This window comes from Calonectris borealis, chromosome 9 (genome assembly GCF_964195595.1).
Source record: "Calonectris borealis chromosome 9, bCalBor7.hap1.2, whole genome shotgun sequence".
In the NCBI taxonomy this organism is placed as follows: domain Eukaryota; kingdom Metazoa; phylum Chordata; class Aves; order Procellariiformes; family Procellariidae; genus Calonectris; species Calonectris borealis.
This window is the reverse complement of record NC_134320.1, coordinates 24,495,868-24,515,848: the sequence shown is the minus strand read 5'-3', so window position 1 is coordinate 24,515,848 and position 19,981 is coordinate 24,495,868. Positions and strand designations below refer to the sequence as shown.

At 40.9% G+C, this 19,981-nt stretch overlaps 1 protein-coding gene across 2 annotated transcripts; it reads left to right on the top strand.

Annotated features, from left to right (window-relative positions):
- The first annotated feature begins 667 nt into the window (after nucleotides 1-667).
- SEC62 (SEC62 preprotein translocation factor) lies at nucleotides 668-19,483 on the top strand. Of its 2 annotated transcripts, XM_075157418.1 has the most exons (9): nucleotides 676-738; nucleotides 5,497-5,653; nucleotides 8,963-9,071; nucleotides 9,454-9,559; nucleotides 12,120-12,330; nucleotides 13,942-14,034; nucleotides 16,534-16,594; nucleotides 17,527-17,646; nucleotides 18,257-19,483. In XM_075157418.1, the coding sequence occupies exons 3-9, from the start codon at nucleotides 9,041-9,043 to the stop codon at nucleotides 18,721-18,723; spliced, it is 1,089 nt and encodes a 362-aa protein (XP_075013519.1). In that variant the 5' UTR covers nucleotides 676-738; nucleotides 5,497-5,653; nucleotides 8,963-9,040; the 3' UTR covers nucleotides 18,724-19,483. The 2 variants fall into 2 exon arrangements, with proteins under 2 accessions (XP_075013517.1, XP_075013519.1); XM_075157416.1 differs by lacking the exon at nucleotides 5,497-5,653 and having other exon boundaries at nucleotides 668-738.
- The last annotated feature ends 498 nt before the right edge of the window (nucleotides 19,484-19,981 follow it).

Sequence of the window (19,981 nt, the reverse complement as noted above, 5' to 3'; positions counted from 1 at the left end):
CTAAACATATGGATTTTTACTGCCAAAAAGCTGGAGCACTTTTATTGCAGCGGGATGGGGTAGCTCTTCAGATACCAACTGACCCCTCTGAGCACCAACGGGCACCCTGGCTTTGTCCAGCCTGCGAATGAACGCGGCCAGGACGCGGCTGGATGGCTGCCTCCTGCCTTGGGTAGGCCATGACACGCAGCCCCGGCTGCCTGGGAGGGAACCGGGCGGCGAGAAGCCTCAGTACCGGTTTGGGAGTTGGACTTTAGACGCTGGGGCCCGAGCACGGCAGGGTGAGGCCCGGGCGCAGGGGCAGGAGAAGCTGCATCTCCCCCGCGGCGAGTTTCTCATTAACCAGACTGCCGTAGTGGGGCCTGACAGACCGATGGGGGCCCAGCCCGGCCCCTCGGCCCGCGGGCGGGCAGCGATGCCTTTGAACCGGGCCGGCCCACCAGATGCGCGGGGATGCTGCCAGCCGACTTTCCCTCAGAGCCCGCCACCGCCCGGTGAGGGGGCTGCGGCGAGACGAGCCCGTCAAGGCGAGCTGAGGGGCTGAGGCGGGGCGGACCCTCCGCCGCCGCCGGGCGCGGTGCGGGGCTGAGTGGGCGCGGCCTTCCCGCCCCTCCGCCGGCTCCCGCCGGCTCTCGCGAGGCCGCCGCCACCCCCCCCCCTCCCCCCCCGGCCCACGTCACCGGCGGAGCAGACGGGGACAACATGGCGGAGCGGCGGAGGCACAGGAAGCGGATCCAGGTAACCGAGCCTCTCTCTCCCTGCCCGGTCCGCGCCCCCTCCCCAGGCGGCAGCTTCCCCTCACCGTCCTCAAGGCGGCCCGGCCGCCCCTCAGAGGGGCTTCCTCCCCGGTTCTGCGGCCTCCCCGCCCCGACGCCGTGCCGTTGCGAGGAGGTGGCGGGCGGTGCCGGGCGCCCGGGCGGCCCGCGGGAGCCGGCGGTGAGGGAAGCGCCCTCGTCTCGGCCGGCGCTGGGGCAGCGGGAGCCCCGCAGGCGCCGGGAGCGCGGGGGGAGAGCCGCACCGGCGCTCGGTAAAAGCCCGGGCCGGCAGTGGGGGCACAGGTTTTCCTCAGGATTTTCTAGCAAATTCGTAAATCCTGGTAAATACCGAGAAAAGCTGGAGCCCGCTGCGCGGCGGCGGCGGCGAAGCGCAGGTAGGAGCGTTTCGGGGGTGCTGCAGACGCTGCCGCCCTGGCGGGGGGCTGAGGGGCGGCTGGCGGGGCACCCCGGCCCATCCGTTATCCGGGGGCCCGGCCGTTCTGTCCTCTGGGGGTCTGCGCCCTCGAAAGTACATCGCCTTTCTCCATGAGCAGAGAGTGAGATTTCGAGCTGCTACCTATTTTTAATCGTCATATTGTACTTGGGATCTCGCCCGTTACCAGTGTCGAACAATAGCTTAATGTTGTAAGAACAGCATTCAGAATACCCAGGCACGCAGCCACCTTAGCCTAGAGCTGACACCCAGCGTGTCCATTCCAGTGATTCGTAAGCAAAAGACGTGGGACAGATGGTATAAGCATCTTAAAAACAAATGTGCCTCGGCCAGGAAATGATGTGGTGAGGAAAAGAAATTTGTTTTTAGGAATGTAAACAAACAACCGTGTCTAAAAATAGAACTAATCAGCTTTGAGGTGATGTTAAAATGTAGTGATAGTTATATGGTATCACTTAAAGGCAACATGAAGGCTGCTTAGGTATTTTCACTTACCTGGAAGTCTGGACTTCTCAATATATAACTTTAACAGTGAGTTTTACAGAGTTTTTAATGCATGTTTTGGGTGTAGTTACAGCATCAGTTACTATAATGCCTGTTACTGTTATGTATTACTAACCCTAAGCCTAAATAATGTTTGGGTTTGGATTTACTGCTCTGCCGTTAAGTAGAGATAATACTCACGAGAGAAATCATAGAGCCATTCAGCAATGTATGCTTCATATGTCATCCTTCTGCTTGGTTGTCTTCTCTCCTTTCTCTTCCTTTCCCTTCCCAGCCCACTTTTCCTTCCCCCAAGAAGATGGAGATGTGTCTGTACTTGTAATGGTTCCCCTTTAATTCAAATTACTGGGGGGGGGGGGGGGGGGCAGAATGCAAAGAGTAATTAATCAGAATCTTGTTAAGCAAGGCTTATCAATCACAGGCATTCAATGAATTATCATAAAACATTACAGAATTATTCTCTTTTCATAATCATCATAGACCGTCCCTTACGAAGGATGACAGCAGCTCAATAAAACATCCATCAAAACCAAATTAAATGTAATTTAATGTTTTGTATAATACCCAAGGCTGTGGTCTTGCAAGCACTTAAGCACATGCTTAATTTCCAGCCTCTTAGCAGTAAAAGTATTTCCCAGATTTTTAGTAATTAAATCGATGTCTGGTGTTAACACTTAAGGTTTAAGATTGTGGCCTAAATTTGTGATATAATTATGCAGATAAATGTCTGTTGCATCTTAGTAGTTTCCCAGTGTATGTCAACAACAATGGGAAGACAAGACAGTGAACAAAGAATACTGTTGAATGCCCAGAGGGTGTTCTTAATTGGTCAGTGAATAAAACAACTTGTATTTTTCTTGGTAGTGGGTTTTGGGTTTTTTTTTAAGTTTTTTGAATTTTATTGACATATTTACAGTATGATTACCATGTTTCAGGATAATGCTGCAAGTTTCTTTTAAAATGAAGTGTGGGATGTTTATTTGTAGGTGTTTCAAGTGCTTCAGAAGTGTGTACTTATTTTAGGGTGATGTGTACCCCTTAATAAAGAGACTATTAATCATGTTGTATGCAAGTCTGACATTTGACTATCCCATTGTCATTAAGTAGAGCTGTATTTCTTGACAAGAGTAAGGTTCTAAGCAGGAGGTGGTCTATTTAGCTGTGGAAGAGGCTGATGTTATAGACTTCAGTTACAAATACTATATGTACAGAAACGGGGTTCTGAATAATTTTTATAGGATTTTATGTCTACCATCAAGTTTGGAATCATGGTAGTTAGGTCAGCTAGCTAAACATGAGATGAGATGTGAAAAAAGTCTCAGTAAAATAGTTCAAAGTTCTGTCAAGCCTACTTTCTGTGTTTTCCATTGGAAATGATAACAGGAAGGATGTGTTTTATAGAATGCATTTTCGTAAAAAGACACATTGCCCAATCTGTATTGCATAGCTTAGACCCTTCCTCTGGCAACAAGCTGAAAGTTATGGAAGTCGCAGAAATCGTAACTTCAAAAGTTTGAATAAAGGCATTGAATACAGTTTTCAAAGTGTCATTCCTGATGGTAATTTAACTGTAATTAACAGGGAGACTACTTCAGACATGCGGTAGTGAAGAGACTGGTCCGTAGGATGCAGATTGCTCGAGCCAGTGGGCTCAAATTTCTGAAATCAAGAATGCTTGCTGTATATAAAGGACTTATTAAAAGAAAAACAACATATGTTGTCTAATGGCTAGTTTAGTATATTTTCTTTAGACAGAAGATGGGGGATGTCTTTGAATGCCTGTTACTCCAGCAACCTGATCAAAGCTATTTCATCTCTTGGAAAAAAAACACGGTTCCATACATATCCTGAAATATTCACTTACATACAAAATCTTCTGAGTTGGTTCTTTGACAAGCATTCAGCTAGGTAACGTGGCAATTTGTTGGCAGGTCTGGAATTTGACTGTTAACTAGCCATTAAGTTTTAATCACATTGGCTGGATTCCATTGTGCACGGTTTTATTCTGCCCATGTGAAGTTTTGTTTATCTTTGCATTGCGACTAATAGCACTTGCATAGCACCTTAGTGCTGTGTCCTCGACTCTAGAAATATATGCATATAAATACTGCACTTTATGAAATAGAGAAAACAGTTCTTAGGCAGTTCTTAGGCAAATGTCTTGCTGCAAATTGGTGGCTGAGGTGGCATCAATGCCGTGTCCGTGCCATTAATGACACGTACCTTCCTTGTTGACTTTGAATCACTGGATTCAAGCTTTGAGATTCTCCTGATGAAGGACATCTAGTCAATATTAACTGTTGTAGCCTACAGTTCTGTTGTGTCTTGATTTGGGCTCTGCTGGAAGGAAAATGTTCAGCAGCTGCATTGCTGCTTCCTGTGCTACAGTATTTTTGTGAATGAATGTGGAAAGGATCTTCAGAAATGACAATGCAGTGGTTTTCCAGTAATGCAGATTTTAATCTAGCTTGTCTGTTTGCCTTTATTTTCTCATAAATTCTAGCAAAGCTGAGTGGGATGATAACAAAGAGTGGCTAAATAACTTCTTCAAAAGTGAGTGGTATCAGGTGATAGAGGAGAAAGAAACAAAGATTGGGGTGAATATGCAGGAAAATAGGAATTAAAAGTAGCAGCCCCACTTGTCAGTAAAACAAGAGTTGCTGTCTTTTGAAAATCTGAGTTACATTTTTGGAAGTGGGAAGGGAAAAAGTCGAAACAACTGGCCTAGGGTTAGAGGAGGACTGAAGCTGGCATATTTTGTCTTCAAAGTACTGTACATTGCTCCTTTGGCATGTGTTTTAGAACTCTGTATGTTTACAGCTTTTGCTCAAAAAAATTAGTGATGGCTGAAAAGAAAGAAGGAAGAAAACAAATACTTTATTTTTATAGGATGTGTATAGGACAAAAAAAAATTTGTTAATCTTTTTCTGTAAAAAGTTAATGTCTTGTGGCTAGCACACAGCCACGGTAATCCAGAAGAACTGGTTTCTCTGCATGGCTTTGCCACAGTTTCTTTTAAGAGACCTCGGGCAATCCATGTATTGGTCATCAGTGCAAGAGTTGGACAATTTTATGTTTATTAGTCACTGAAGAAAATATAGATGGAGTCCTAAGAGCAAGTCCTGAGACCCTAACGTGTTTGTTTCCCCCCTACCCACTCCCACCCAGTGATCTATCACATTATGCTAATTTGTGTACTTTTTCTCTGTCCTACCGCAGCTTGATTTATTTTAGGCAAAGTATAAATGTTTAGCAGGATGGATGAGGAGTACCCACTTTCCTGCCACAGAACATCTTCTAGTCTAAGGTCCTGGGAGTCAACAGGGAAAGGAAAAAGATAATCTTGCGATTCAGCGCAAGCTTTGATGCGCTCAGACCATCTTCAGAGAAGATAATGCTAATGCAGTTGTAGTGTCCTTATAATATGAGGAGAGGTATGAGGAGTGCAACACGGGTTGACGTAGTGTCATTTTTGACGTAGCCTCTCAGCTTGAAAAACAGGCTGCACATGACAAATGTGCTTAAATTTCTTCTTTTCCTTATCTGAAAACTGTATAAACTATTAGACTTCATAAGTCTTCTGTGAGGGATGGTGTTCTGAAAATCTAAGTTCTCAGATGTAGGAGCAAAGACATGAACTAGATATTCATTTTATTGAAGTCAAAGAATTTTGATGACCCCTTTAAAACAGAGGAATATAAATCCTTGTAATGCATTTGTCAGCACATGAAATAACTTGTCTTGTTAGTGATAGTCATCATTTACTCTGTTCTGATTTTCCAGAAACCTTGTTTACATTACAATGTTGTGGAAGGAAATCATCCTGTCTTGGGTCGTGCCTGTCTTCTCGCAACTGTGATGCAAAGAGGAAAAAAAATGACTGAAATTTCAAACCACAAATATGCTCTGGCCTTTTGACATCCATTGAGTGGTTCCAGGAGTAAGAGAACCTGAATTAAGTCATACTTAGGTGGGGATGAGAGGAAGAAGGAAGCCAGTGGGCGCACTAGTTTTAATAGCTCAGTTCAGATGTTTTTATTTTTAATGTATGCAGGCCTCTTTGCAGCTGCAGTCCCAGTTGGAGGTTGAATTAACTGGGAACTACATCAGTGTATTGAAGGAAGTTCAGAATGCGCTGTGCTATACTTTGATTTGGGAGATAGTGGTAAAAAAAAAATTTGATTAGCGTTTTCCTTTCACTTCAGCGGGCCTGGAAGGTCCCTGGGTTTGAAAATCTCAGCGTCGTTTTATGAATTCATATAGGGCAGAATTTTCATAGGAATGCTTGAGAATTATTCTTAAAAATTTTAAAATGTCAGTGCATTTTTAGTAAGTAGGTCTTCCTGTAGATGGAGTTCTTCTGTCTAGATAAATAAGAAATTGGGTTTGATTTTATTTTTAATGGTATTCTTCCAGAGTTTGTATATTATCAGGGATCATAGATCTCTAAATTTTACATGCTGTTGAGTGACAACATGCATTTTTTGATATATAAAAGTCTAAAACAAAATCTAGAGCGGAAGTATTTGGAAGCTTGACACTATCCTATTTTGTATTAATTGAAAACAATTTAATCATAGAATTTTAATTGAGAAGGCATTTTACAACATTCCAGATATATATTGCCTGAGATATTTCTTGAATCTTTGTCTTTCCTGTAAAAGCAAACTTTAAATATCAGGAAGTTTTCATATGCCTTTTAAGGCCATGTCATCTGTTTTAAAGCTTTATAATTTGTTGAGAACTACCCCTTGATTCATTTGTATAATCTTTTTCTAAATGTATAAGGAGGCTTAAAATGCCTGGGTTTTGGCTATTTTTACAACTCAACATAAAGATCAGTTGAACTGTATCTTTAAAATGTTATGCTTGGGATACTGAAATTTCCAGCGCTTTTGTTGATTTCACTTTATGATGAAATGTAATATTATTTTCTGTCAGTCATCTGTTTTAATATTTTAACAGAAGCCTGGCTCTGCAAATAAAGGGATGAAAATAGCATGAAAAATGAGAATTAAATTGCAGGGGAAACTTTCTCAGAATGAGCTTAGTTAAACTATGGCAGTCTGTCTGAGGGAAGCTTTTTTTGTTCGGGATGTTATGAAACTATCCCACAGAAAAGAACAAAGCAATAGATAGTAAGGAGCGATCAAAAAAAAAAAATCTCCTGGTGCCAGCCACTGCCTGTATAGCACATCACATGACCTATCAGGATCATAAATATTTTAGGAATTAAAAAAAAAAAAATCCTGGCAGAGGAGTTAATATTGATGCGAATATCTGTAGCTTCTCTGACTCTTTTACAGTCTGTGCTGTGAAGAAGAACATTTGCCCTGTGAGTTGTTCTAAGTTTAATTTGCTGGTAGGAAATATTAGAAAAGCATTATTTTGAAATTCAATTGCTGCATGTAGTCATCACTTTCCATGGTACCTTAGTGCATGTGCCATACGACAATGATGGTACACATTTACTCATTTTCTTCAAATGCATTTTAACTCATTTTGTTGCTATTAAACCAAATCTGGTTTGGTACCAAACTTGGTAGCATCATCAGTGATTTACAATTACTGGTAGAACTATACCATATAAGGGGACATCAAATCACAGTATATAAATTATGTGCATTCATGCACTGTCAGATAGTGAAGAGTTTTCCATGAGTTACGGATTTTTAAAATTGGAAAAAAAAGGAAGTATTGAACGTGGAGAAAGAGTTCATTTAATCTATATGAGGACTGTTACGATCATCTGACTTCATTTAGGCACATGTTTTTAAAACTGTCTAACTGTGAGTATGAGAACATATTTCTGCATACATAGAAAGAATTTAGGCTTTAAAAATTCCAATAATCTCAGAACTAACAAACTATGGAGTGCTTTTGGTCATTTGGATATCTTTACGTCTATATTATTCTCTCTGAAATTGTCCTCAGATAGGAAAAGCAACAGTCCCATCTAGAAGGATAATTCATTAACCAGTTGATTTTGAAAGTTAGCTGTGCAAACTGTTGAAAATTAACAACTCTCACCATCTGAAGTTTTTATTCTGGTGTAACAACATCTATTTGACCTTGCATTTCCACTTAACATGCTTCTTGTGATGTTATGATTATACATCTTAAAAGCGGTAGTGGAGGTTGTATATGTTTATTGACCTCTAAAAACATTATGTCTTTAAATAGAATCTTTGAATTCTGTATATTCCTGTAAATCACCAAGCTGTTTTGTGGCTTCTGTAATCTATTTCTTTGGCCAGCATGAGAATAGGTACAGAAGAGGTACTGGCAGTCTGAAAAGATGTCCTAGTGTTTCTCTGTTATTGATCTGTGAGTAGCGGGGGGATTTGGAGAATTAAGCATTAGTGATTAAAAGCACTCTTACAGAAAGGAATTTTTGAGGAAGTTTGCCTGAGTCAGTGTAATATGCCAAATGTTTGTTTCAGATATGTTTTTGTGAAGCAAGAACATTAGAAAGGTCTTCCTTTCTTGCTTACAAATACTAGGTCTTAATTTTACATAATTGAAAATGCCCGTCTCCATCCTTCTGTCTTACAAATCTTTGAATTCTGCTACCTCTCTGCAAGTTGGTAAATGTATAGAATTTATGAATGCATGCAGACTAAGGGCTCCCTTTTCCTAAAACGGCTGTTTTGACATTCGTATGCTTCATCCTGCTGTGCTTCATACTGATGTTCCTAGTCTCTAGGTTGGAAGACTCTCCTCAGTGGTACTCTGAAGTTTAAGTCATTTTGTAGTCATGCAGCGGTACTGAAATTTTCTAGCCAAATCTTTCAACTTCTTTTCAACATGGTTTTCTCCTCTGTCACATGAAATTCAAGCTGCTTCGTATTCTGTTAACATGCCTGCATTGCTGTCATTTCACACATGCTCATTCCTTACTCTCTTGTTTTTCTTTGCTCTCAGCTTCACAACTGTTTTCGTCCAAGCTTCTATGCCTTAAGCAGCTTTCCATGCGCCCAGTTCCTCTTAGTTCCTCCTTTAGTTTGCTCTTTTTACAGAGCTGTTAAAGGAGTTCATAAAGGAATGCTTTTTTGCTTTATGTAGATAGAAGGTTCTTGGGAAAAATGGCTTAACCTATTTTCACATCTTTGTTTTTTTTACATTGTTTTTGTTATTTATATATTGCCATAAAATAATGAGAACTTTGCAATATCTGATTTTTGAGCCCAAATGAGTGTCTTTCCCATGTGTTTAAAACTGTATTAATTTTGCACTTTTACTATTGTAGGAGGTCGGTGAGCCATTCAAAGAGGAGAAGGCTGTGGCTAAATACTTACGTTTCAACTGTCCAACAAAATCCACCAACATGATGGGCCACCGAGTTGATTATTTTATTGGTAGGGTTACTTTTAACCAGAGAATGAAACTTTCTTCTTCTAACTTTGTACTGGGGGAGGGGGCGGGGGGGCTGTTTTGTTTTTATTATTAGTGCTTTATCTAATAAGTTTGGTTTTGAAAACTTATCTAGGCATTAGATAGCCATGAAGTTAATCTTATCAGCCTGAAGAAAACACAATAAACTTTTTGCTCTGTGATTTAAAGGTGTGTAGTTGTCAAGAGTGCTGTATTTCAGAATAGTGGCTAGTCTTACTTTAAAGGTTGAGAGGATGTGGAGCATCACCAGAACTGACTGGTTGGTGTGGTTCAAGGAATGCAGACTAAATGTTAAAATAAATGTCATTAATTTTAATGCATTTTTAATTCCATTTTTCCCTCTAGCCTCAAAAGCTGTGGATTGCCTCCTGGATTCTAAATGGGCAAAGGCAAAGAAAGGAGAAGAGGCTTTATTTACAACCCGAGAGTCTGTAGTTGATTACTGCAACAGGTATGACCTAGCCTAATTCATCGATTTTATTAATGAGTATAGTTGTCAAAATGTCTTAGTTATTTAGGAACCAATTTCACTTAGGCTTCATGCATTCTAAAACATTGATGGTTGTATCTAAAAATAATGACTGTATTTTTATTACTGTGTTTGAGGGTGGAAACAATGTTGTTTTATCATCTTTTTCTCAAAACTTGGGGCAGCAAGATGAACAAAACGATTTTCCTAAATTCTATAGTTATTTTAAGTTAGTAGGGTCAGAGCTCTCAAATCTCTCCTTCCCGTGGACCTGGTCTGCCGTCATGGTTTGAGGCTCAATTTATGCCCCTCAAATGGTACGTCCCTGCTGCTTAGTGTACTTTAAGTGCTTTGTTTAGGTGAACGGCATATTCTGACTACATCTCATTTGGGGCAGACTCATGTCGTTAAGACAACTGTCTACACTTGCAGAGCTCTGCGAAAGGTACTTAGAAATTAAGAATATGGCTAATATTCAGTCTTTTTTTCCTGGCCTCTTTTAGATAGCCATCCAGCGAGGTGAGATTCTTCCCCCCAGTTCCAGGGCTGAGACAGGGTTGATTCTGTGTTTGAACTTTAATCCTTTTGCTGATTTCTTCAAGAAAGTTTAGAAAAAAAGCATTATTTTAATGCAAGCAGAAAAATAAGTTTTCCCTTCCAGAGCCTTTGGACTGAGGTAGGAGTCTGTGTGCTTGTTCTTCAGTTACCAAAGCATTGGATGAGACAACAGTTGGTAAAGTCCTTCAGCTCCAGCAGTGTAAAGAATGCCTGTGTAGTGTGCAGAGAAAATCAGTTCAACCCTCTGTTCCCTGGCGCTGATTTTTATCACCAGTATCGTTTCGTGCCCTGATGATCCATGGCACCGTACCATGTCTGCAGTTTGGTTTCTCTTGCTCGCTTCTATATTGCTAATAATGCTAAGGCCACCGTTGGTCACTGAACCTGTTTTCAGAGTTTTAAACATTAGCACTGTCTACTTCCTCTGCCTTTTGGAAGGGATGGGGGAGTATCTTAATACAAAAATAATCCTTTCAGTGTAAGACGCTGCTTAGGCTCTTATTCATATTGGTGTGGCTATTGCTTGTTTTACCTGCCCTATCAAACAAAACAAATATTGGATCCTGCTCCTTCATCCTGTGTCAATTGCATCGATCAGTTGCATATTTAAAACAAGTTACTGACTGAATTCATAACGCTGCTCCAGTACATAAGGTCTCCTGGTGCACTTATATATTGATCTAAGTTCAGTAAGTTTTCTTTTGAGCGTATTTGTCACAAATAAGCTACATCAATAATGCTTTGTTCAGCAGATCTATAGAGTGTTAACAAGTCGGGAATCAGCAATCTGGACTTCATTAGCTATGTCAAGGTCTGTCCCACTGTTGGCTGCTGGCTGTTGGCTGCACTGATTCCGTGGCTCCATGCTCTGAGGAGTAGGTCTTGCACAGTCCTGTCTTTTCATGTTCCGTCAGAGACAGAGGTAGCTCCTGCAAGCGAAAGAGCTGTCCTGCAGGCCAGACCTGTCCTGTGGGCTGCTCAATACCTGAGCCCCCTAAACTTCCAGCTGTGAAGAAAAGTAGTTTCTCCCAAACAAGTGATTTTCTGTTGCTAGAAGGAAAATCCATGTCAACAATAGTCTGAAGGAAGGGTTTTTGTATACCTGAAACAACTTCGCTTGATAGTCAGCATGCACATAAGTTTAATTGGTAGAATGACTTCTCTCTCTTCAGCGAGTTTTCCTAATTCAACAAGCAGTCCAGCATAAGGATTTGGTCTGCAGCAGGAGATGAAAGAAACCAAGGACAATCAAATCGATTTGGAGCATAGGACCAGGATTTTCAGTGTGAATGAGTGCTTGGATTTCACACCCCACTTCTTCCGCTCAGTCTGAAGAGGAGTATTCTGTACTGCTCTTCCTATTGTGAATTTGGCTATGATCCTTTCAAGGACATTACTTGTTGGTGACAACCTTAAGACTACCAAATACTACTTCCTCGTGCCCTGCTGGCCATAGATATACTTGCTATAAGGTATGTTTGTAGCTGGCATGAATGGAATGCTTGCATATGTACTATAATTCCAACAGGGTGATTTTATTCATCGCGCACCTCTTACCAAGGAACTTGATAAGCCATTTGTCCACTTTCTTATTTTTACTATGAAATACATTGACATGAACTTGAAAATAAATATTGGTTGGAGTTGCATTAATGGGAAAGATGATTAAATTGACCTGGTGGCTTCCTCTGTCGTACGTCTTGTGTATTCATTTGTATCTATGCAAAATGCTGCCACAGAAAAGTATGGTTTTTACCCAGTTTTGAGCAGATGAACAAAAAAGCAAAACAAGAGGTGAGACAGAGGATAATTAGGTCTGGTGTATTTATTTGCAAATAGATGATGGTGACCTCTGTCTTTCAGTCATGCTATTCATGATTATATTAGATAGATAATCTAGAATCGTTTCTAATAGCATAATTGAGTGTAAACGCTATTATCACAGCCACAATTAAAGGTATCATTTAACTTTTTTCATTTTAAGACTCCTGAAAAAACAGTTCTTTCATCGAGCATTAAAAGTGATGAAAATGAAACCTGACAAGGAAACAAAGAAAGAAAAGGAAAGAGGAAAGGCTGAGAGTGGGAAAGAAGAGGAGAAAAAGAGCAAGAAGGAAAGTGGCAAAGATGAAAAAACTAAGAAGGAGAAAGAAAAGGAAAAGAAAAAGGATGGTGAAAAAGAGGAGTGTAAGAAGGTAAATACTACCTGTAAGAGAAGAGACAAACCTGTAACAGAGAATACATTAACTGATTGTTAAGATTACATTGGCTTAAAAATATGGTTGGTTGTTCTAAAATGTGATGTACCTTTTTTGCCTGTTTCCATCTCTAAAATATGCTGCCTTTTTTTTTTTTTAACTTTGGAGTTGTTCTGATTGTGATCTAGATCAATAAAGAGGCCTTTGTGTACCTCATCATCATCTAACATGGGCTGAGTTAATCAAAAACTGCTTCCCTTCAGCTGCAGTGGGCAGCAATGCTTTGTACAAGTGTACGTACGTTAGCATAGAGTGACAGATGCGCATGGGACCTGACATCTCAAAACAGTGCAGCTGCACATGTAAAACAAACAATTTTGCGATGTTTGGTAATAAGAATGTTTGGAATGTAACATTAGCAACATGGTGCTTGTAAATAGCTCTGTAATAGTGCGCCATTTTTCTGTGTGACAGCTCCATTACTAATCTGCATAATGCCTAGTTTTCACAGACTTCTGATTTACTTTCTTTAAAGTTCAAACTATTATTACTGTACAAGTTTTCATGCGCTTTCTCATTTTAATTCCTGGCTTCTTTTATTAGCAGAACAGAATTCCTAAATTAAAATATTAAGAATCTGCAGGAGAAACTTAATGAAGGGATGTGTCTTTTCTTCTATATACAGTAGTATGAATCCAGTGAGAGTTAGTAGGATGGTGTTCAAAAGTTGTTCCCATTCAGACACTCCTACGTGAAATTTACACATTTCGTGAGAGGTATAGTCTGCGTGCAAAGGTCTAGATCTCAGGAGAAGGCTACATGGCTAATAAAAGCGTCATAAACAAAACAATCTTGCTGGCAGTCTAAACATAGAAGCCAGTATAAGATTGCCTAACTCTTGAGGTACTACTTATGTAATAATGAAAGTTGTGAACTCCTCCAGCTCCCTGTCGTCTGGAGAGTTACGTTATTAAATGTAACGTTCATTTTTAAACTGATCATTATTTATTGAAATGATATTTTAGTGGATCATATAAGCCAGTGGGTAGTAACTTGAACAACAACACAGGACAAAAATTAGAAAGTTAATTTCAAACAAAGAAATAAGCAAAGAGAAGGAGACAGGGAAGAGGAAGCATAAGATCCAAAAAGAGATTGAGGAAGATAAACAGGCAGCAACTGATTCTGAAAGGACGCCCATGTGGTAAATACGGCACTAAGGCACCAAATAATTGTAATAAAGGTAGTGATTATGACGTGTTGTACCCTGTTCTTGAACTTTGTGCAGACGCTGTTAACATCAGCGGAGCTTTGCTATGCGTTTGAAGACATGATGTAATCCTGAAGTCATAGATTAGTCCTTACACACTAACTAAAAATAAAGTTTCTCTTTCCTTACAATTTTCCTTTATTTTTGAGGTACCCAATTGATAATAAATGAGAACAGGAAGAAATAAAGCATCTTTACTTAAAAAAAAAAAAAAAAAAAAAGGTGTGAACATGATCTTAAGTTTGTGAAAAGTTATCAGACTCAATATATTAAAATACTAGACATTAAAACCCTCTTTTTTAAAAAATTTTTAATATATATAATTTGTTTGTCCTCAGGATGAGACCCCAGGAACACCCAAGAAAAAGGAAACTAAGAGGAAATTTAAACTTGAGCCACACGAAGACCAAGTTTTCTTGGATGGAAATGAGGTAAGATTTATGGGTACTTTCTAACTTTCAGTGTCAATGTACTATTGTCAGATAATAGGTTAATTTACTGAGTTTCTGCAAACTCTTTCTTGACACGTTGAAAGAAAAATTAATGGCAATGTGATGGCTGATCTTGAAGCATTAGATTTTTAGATATTTGCAAGGAGGTGAGATGGAGATAAGTGTAGGGCAGCAACTTAAAAAATCTAAGAGAAAACTTAATTACCAGTAATTTGCGTGTTAGCGGCCGTGAGATGAAATGTGTGTCCTTGGTGTGTCATCGGGTGTTGGAGCAGGCTGCCCAGAGCAGCCTCCATGCTCAGAGGCTTTCAAGACCAGACTGGGTGAAGCCCCGAGGAACCTGGGCTGGCCTAGCAGCTGGCCCGGCTTTGAACAGGAGGGTGGACTAGAGACCTCCTGAGGTCCCTTCCAGGCCACATTATCCTGTGGCCACTGTCATGCTGAAATATTTCTAAACACAAGACAAGCCTTGTAGAACATGATGTCCATTTCAGGAGGGGAAATAAAAAATACCTGCCATGCAGAGGCTGCCTGACTTTGTGATCTGAGCAGAGAGGTGACACTGGGGCATTCCTGAATTCTCATCCTGGCTTTACCACTGAAATTGTGGTCTTAAATACTTCTCTGTACTCTGCTTTCCTGGAAGACAAAGAATTTAATTCTTTAACAACTCTGCAATGTAGAGAGTTGTATTTGTGCTTTTAAGATTTGGGATCAGTGGTAAGCCTCTGCTTCAGCAAAATTATACTGCACTCTGTATTGATGGTGTGTGTCACTGTACTGGAATCTCCCCTAAGATTCTTGTATACCTTTGGTTATAAAATACACATGGCAGTGAACACTGCAAATAAATCACTTGTGTGGAAAATGTACTTCCTTCATGTATCTTTATTTTACTCTTCTCAGCCAGTTCTTTTACACCTGCCTTGCTCTATTTCATCCCACCTCATACAGAATCGCACCTACCTCTGACTCTCCCTATTGTCTTTTACATGGAGTAACCAGAACAGCATGCAGTGTTCAAAATGAGGCTGCAGTACTGTATTTGCAGTATAACAGCACTTATTTTTTATCTTAACAGCATTTACTTTTTTGTTTATTAATGAGCTGACCTTTTTTTTAAGAACTGCAACTCCTAACATCTTTCTTTAGTAGCTAATTTATAGCCAATCCTTATGTATTTACATTAGAGCTGTTTTTTCTTTTTCTTTGTTATTTTGCACTTACAAACACTGAATATTACACATTGTCTTACTGCCCAGTCACCAGTCGTGATCTTCAGTTTGTTTGGGCTCACAGAACAGTTGACTGGCAGCAGAGCTACGCCTGCATATAGTCAACTTCCACACCCAATATTAAATACCTGTTGCATCACACTGAAAAACTGTATTACTGCCTCTAAGGTGTCCTCCTCCTAGTTCGTATTGGGTCATCTGCTATGAGGGTTGCTGGTTTCTAGTAATCAGCAGCAGCTTTTCACAGTTAACAGTAGTTAAGGCTCAAACTGTTTAGTTTGGTAAGGAAAAAAGTATTCTAATTTTACTAGTTCAGAAAATTCTGCACTTTACCAAGAAGCTTTTTTCATAATGCTGAGCAAATCTGACTCAAATGGATCCGCAGTTCTCATGCAAACATTCGGTAGAGTGTTGCAACTGTAGACTTTTAGATAACAGTGCGCTCTGGAACAGAGGGTACAGTTATACTCAGCTGAGGCCGTCAAATGGGACATAAGCTGAACTGAGCGTTTCAGCTGGTTGCTTCGTTCCACGTGTTCAGTCTGGGTTTTTTTCTCTTTCTTTCTCAGTGGACCTGAGAAATTTTTTCTTTACAAAAGTTTTTTGGCTTCATGCTGAACAGCGTTAATGAATAAAGAAAAATAAAACCAAACCTTGATTCAGTGGTGTTTCTGAATCTTTCATTTCCCCGTCAGTTTTACTGTCTGATTGTTTTCCCCAGGATTTTACATCACCTGTAAGTTACTCTGGGTACAACTTCTTTCATGAAGTAATTCTTTGAGAGATCCAGTCCAATTTCCACTGTTTTTCTTGCACAGTATGGAAACCCCTTCCCTTCCTTCTCCTCGCAGCTGGAAGCCTCCAGCACAGCCAGTGCCCTGCCCGGCTCTGCGTTGTGTCCTGCCCGAGCAGCACGGTGTCCTTAGGCCTCCTGCCGTCAGGCTCGGGTTATAACCAGCACATCGCTGAGGCAGTCGGTGTGGGCACGCAGGCGTGCAGCCCCTCGGCTGTCTGTCTCCTCTGGCACCTCTTCCACCCGTTTCAAGTCCTGTTCGAAGTACAGCCCTGCCTACGGTACACGACCCCTTGCCCTGCCTCTCTGCCCTGGTTCGGAACTGACCACAGCCGTTGGTTCAGCACCAAGTATTACAGCACGGCAGTAAGCCTTTGGATGAGGGAATAAATGGAATCATTTATCAGAGCGCTTGTTTTCCGAGTGTAAACCAGATTATTTCTGTTGTAGGTGTATGTGTGGATCTATGACCCTGTTCACTTTAAAACTTTTGCCATGGGACTTGTACTTGGTAAGTAAGAGTAGATACTAGTGAGCACATCATAAATGTAGGCGGAGTATCAACAGGCCTATCTGTCCCAGGGGAGGTTTGTCTTTTTTCTGGACAAAGCTTTTGCTCTCCAGTTTCAGCATGATTTGATACCAATCATGTTTTGTGAATTTTGATCTCAGGATGGAGGGGCTACACGTTTAAAACAAACACGACCAAACCTGAAACATGCTTTAGCCAATGTCTGAACTCGCACAAGTTTGCAAGCTGTTTATTTCCATTGCTTTAAGCTAAAGAGTAAGTTGTCCAATAGGCAAATGTGGTGGGTTATACAAAAATGTAAAAGATGTTGAAGGAATTATTTTAAACTATGAATGATACCTTTCTGACCCTAGAACTTGTATTTGTGTAGAATAAGCCCAATCAGTTAATCTTTTTTAATCTAAATTATTATTGGCGTTAACTGACATCAGTGAGCTAACAGATCGTTGCACTGCTGGTCTAACACCCTTGACCTGTACCTTCCAGCTTCCTCGCCCTGAGAGATCACCTTTCCTGAGAATCGTGTCATCCCTTGGGGCCGAATTCAGGCCTTTGACCAGTCCTTGGGGCCACCATGATCTGCGCCCAGCTCCCTGCGCCTCTTTCCTGCTGGACTGGTCACAGGCAGCGCCCTGCTCACCTCGTTGCTCTGCCCTCTCCTCAGAGGGGCTCCCTTGCGCTCCTGACTGAGCACAGCGACTTAGAGTTGCTGAATGCGGTGTCTGTCTGCCCAGTATGAAAACAGGAGCAGTGGGACTGGACGAGGTTTCAGTCAAGGCCTAAAATACGATCAGTAACTCATACTATGCTAAGCCACTACCTTGAATAAATGGTAAGCCTAGAACCTTTATACACGTACCAGGAAAAACTAACCGTGCTTCTCATGCTTTTCTTCTTATCTTTCTATTCAGTGATCGCTGTTATAGCTGCAACTCTGTTTCCGCTCTGGCCAGCAGAAATGCGTGTTGGTGTTTATTACCTCAGTGTAGGCGCAGGCTGTTTTGTCGCCAGTATTCTTCTTCTTGCCGTTGGTAAGTGTCGGTCATCTTCACTTTATCAGCAGGTGAAGTCTGAAAGGGTGGAGACACAGCCTACTACTTAAACGCGGTCTGAGATGTGTGACTGTCTCACTCCCCTGCTCGTCGTCGTTAGCAATAGCCGGACTGATTCCGTGTATGTATTTCCCTCCTGGCCACTGGGTGTCAGAGTTGGGCCACAGAAAGAAAGAGGGCGCACGCTTCTGTCACCTGTTTGCATTTCCTGCATAGTGGAGATTGGTTTACAGCCTCAGTTTAAAAAAATAAATGAAAAAAAAAGGTAAAACAAACCCAAGAACTGTATATAAGAACAGATTCAGTAGTGAGAACGGTGTCAAGAGGATTGTGAAGCTTTCTTTGGCTTGTATTTCTTTAGCAAAGGGGATAAAGAGCTAAATCGTAGATAAGATGTAATGTTAGCGGGGTGGGGGAGACGTGGTGAAAACAAACTATTCCACAGTGCTATTGCAGAATGAGAGATTTTCCCTCAAGGTCGCCCCGGCCCTGGCTTTGGGTGGGTGTTAGTAGTGGATGTCTCTTACACCATGGTTGTACAGTGTGGACGTTTACAATAAAAACCCAAAATTTCCCTTTTTTTATATAGCTCGCTGCATCCTTTTCCTTATCATCTGGCTCATCACCGGAGGAAGGCATCACTTCTGGTTCCTGCCAAATCTGACAGCCGATGTGGGATTCATTGACTCCTTCAGGCCCCTGTACACACACGAATACAAAGGACCAAAAGCAGACTTAAAGAAAGAGGAGAAATCAGAATCCAAAAAGCAGCAAAAGTACGACAGCGAGGAGAAATCAGATAGTGAGAAGAAGGAAGATGACGATGGGAAAACAGAAGCAACGAGGAACTCGGGAACAGACGGCTCGGGAGGAGAGCGACATTCAGACACTGACAGTGACAGGCGTGAAGACGACCGGTCCCAGCACAGTAGTGGAAATGGAAACGACTTTGAAATGATCACAAAAGAGGAACTGGAACAGCAAACAGATGAAGGGGATTGCGAAGAGGAAGAGGAGGAAGATACCGAAAGTAGGCCTTCACATGAAAAATCATAACTCACTGTGGTTTTGGGACTAAGTATGTGCAAATGGTTGGATTTTCTTTGTTGGCTGATCACCAAAACATAGACCATACAGTAGCATCTTTGTTTGCTGAAATATACACGTTACCAAACAGTTTTATATCTAGTTCCTTCATTTTTTTAACCATTAACTTGATTACTTGGTACTATGTTAATCATTAATATCCATTTACAGAAGTTTTATCAATCTGACAAGTTTTCTATTGATTGATAGATTGCCCAGATCGTCCTCAAACATACTGAAAAACATAGTTTTCTGGTACTTGCATAACCGGTCAATTAGTTTAGCTTCTCAAACTTGCTTTTGTAAAAAGGTAAAAGTTGAATGACCAAATCTCAGATTATTCCTAGTTACACTCATTTGATAGCTAGTTAGGTAAAGCCCTTCTTAGCCCACAGCTTTCTTGATATTTTTCTTGATTTTATTTTCAAAAGATTGTGAAAACTTTCCTAAGAAAACTAGTTTTAGCAGAAGTATTTTGCTGAAAATATAAAAAGCTGGTAGTGCTGAATTTGGCGGCAGCGTTCTCTGTTTCTCCAGACTGTGTGCCAGCAACCGAGGAAATCCAAACTGGTTTTGTACATCTGGTTCAGAGAAAAGTGTCATCTCCAGCAGGTGAAGGAAGCAGCACGGTTTGGAAATAATGGCTGTTTTCTTTCTCCTGCTCCATCGTAATTAAAAAAAAAATGTATTCTGTACATAATTTACAAATAAAGCAAACCATTTACTTTAACTGCTACTTATTATTTAGAGATTTGATCCAGCATTCAGTTTGTATTATTGAAGCCATTTTGTGGTGTATCTATCGGAGAAATGCAAGTCAAGAGGACCTCACAGAGTATGTGTGTATGGTCGGTAGCTGTTCCACAGGAGCTTTAGTTTTGTGCCAACATTCCATGTATTTGAGTAAATTGATCTTTATTAAATGAAAGCAAACAACATAGCTGTATGTATGCCTTAATGTTAAAACTTTCTATATTCTGGAACTGGAATACTTTTTAAACTGAAGAGGCAGGAGAGTATGCATCTGTTCAGAAATATAGGTAACTCAAAGCTAATACGAAGTGACCATTAATAATTTGTTTATAAATATCTTGGCGTAGTCTGTGCAGTTTCTCTTACGCATCCCTTTCTACTGGACGCTTGGAGGATGTGCTGTGTGTTCTGGTTAACTCGGCGCTGAAGAAGTTAGGACTTGGCATCATTCCTCTAGATCCCTTTAACAGTAACT

Coding starts and splice junctions, on each gene's coding strand:
- SEC62 (XM_075157416.1), top strand. CDS start 703: ATGGCGGAGCGGCGGAGGCACAGGAAGCGGATCCAG. Junction 12,331..13,941: donor AAAAAGAGGAGTGTAAGAAG/GTAAATACTACC, acceptor GTTTGTCCTCAG/GATGAGACCCCAGGAACACC. Junction 14,035..16,533: donor TTTTCTTGGATGGAAATGAG/GTAAGATTTATG, acceptor TTTCTGTTGTAG/GTGTATGTGTGGATCTATGA.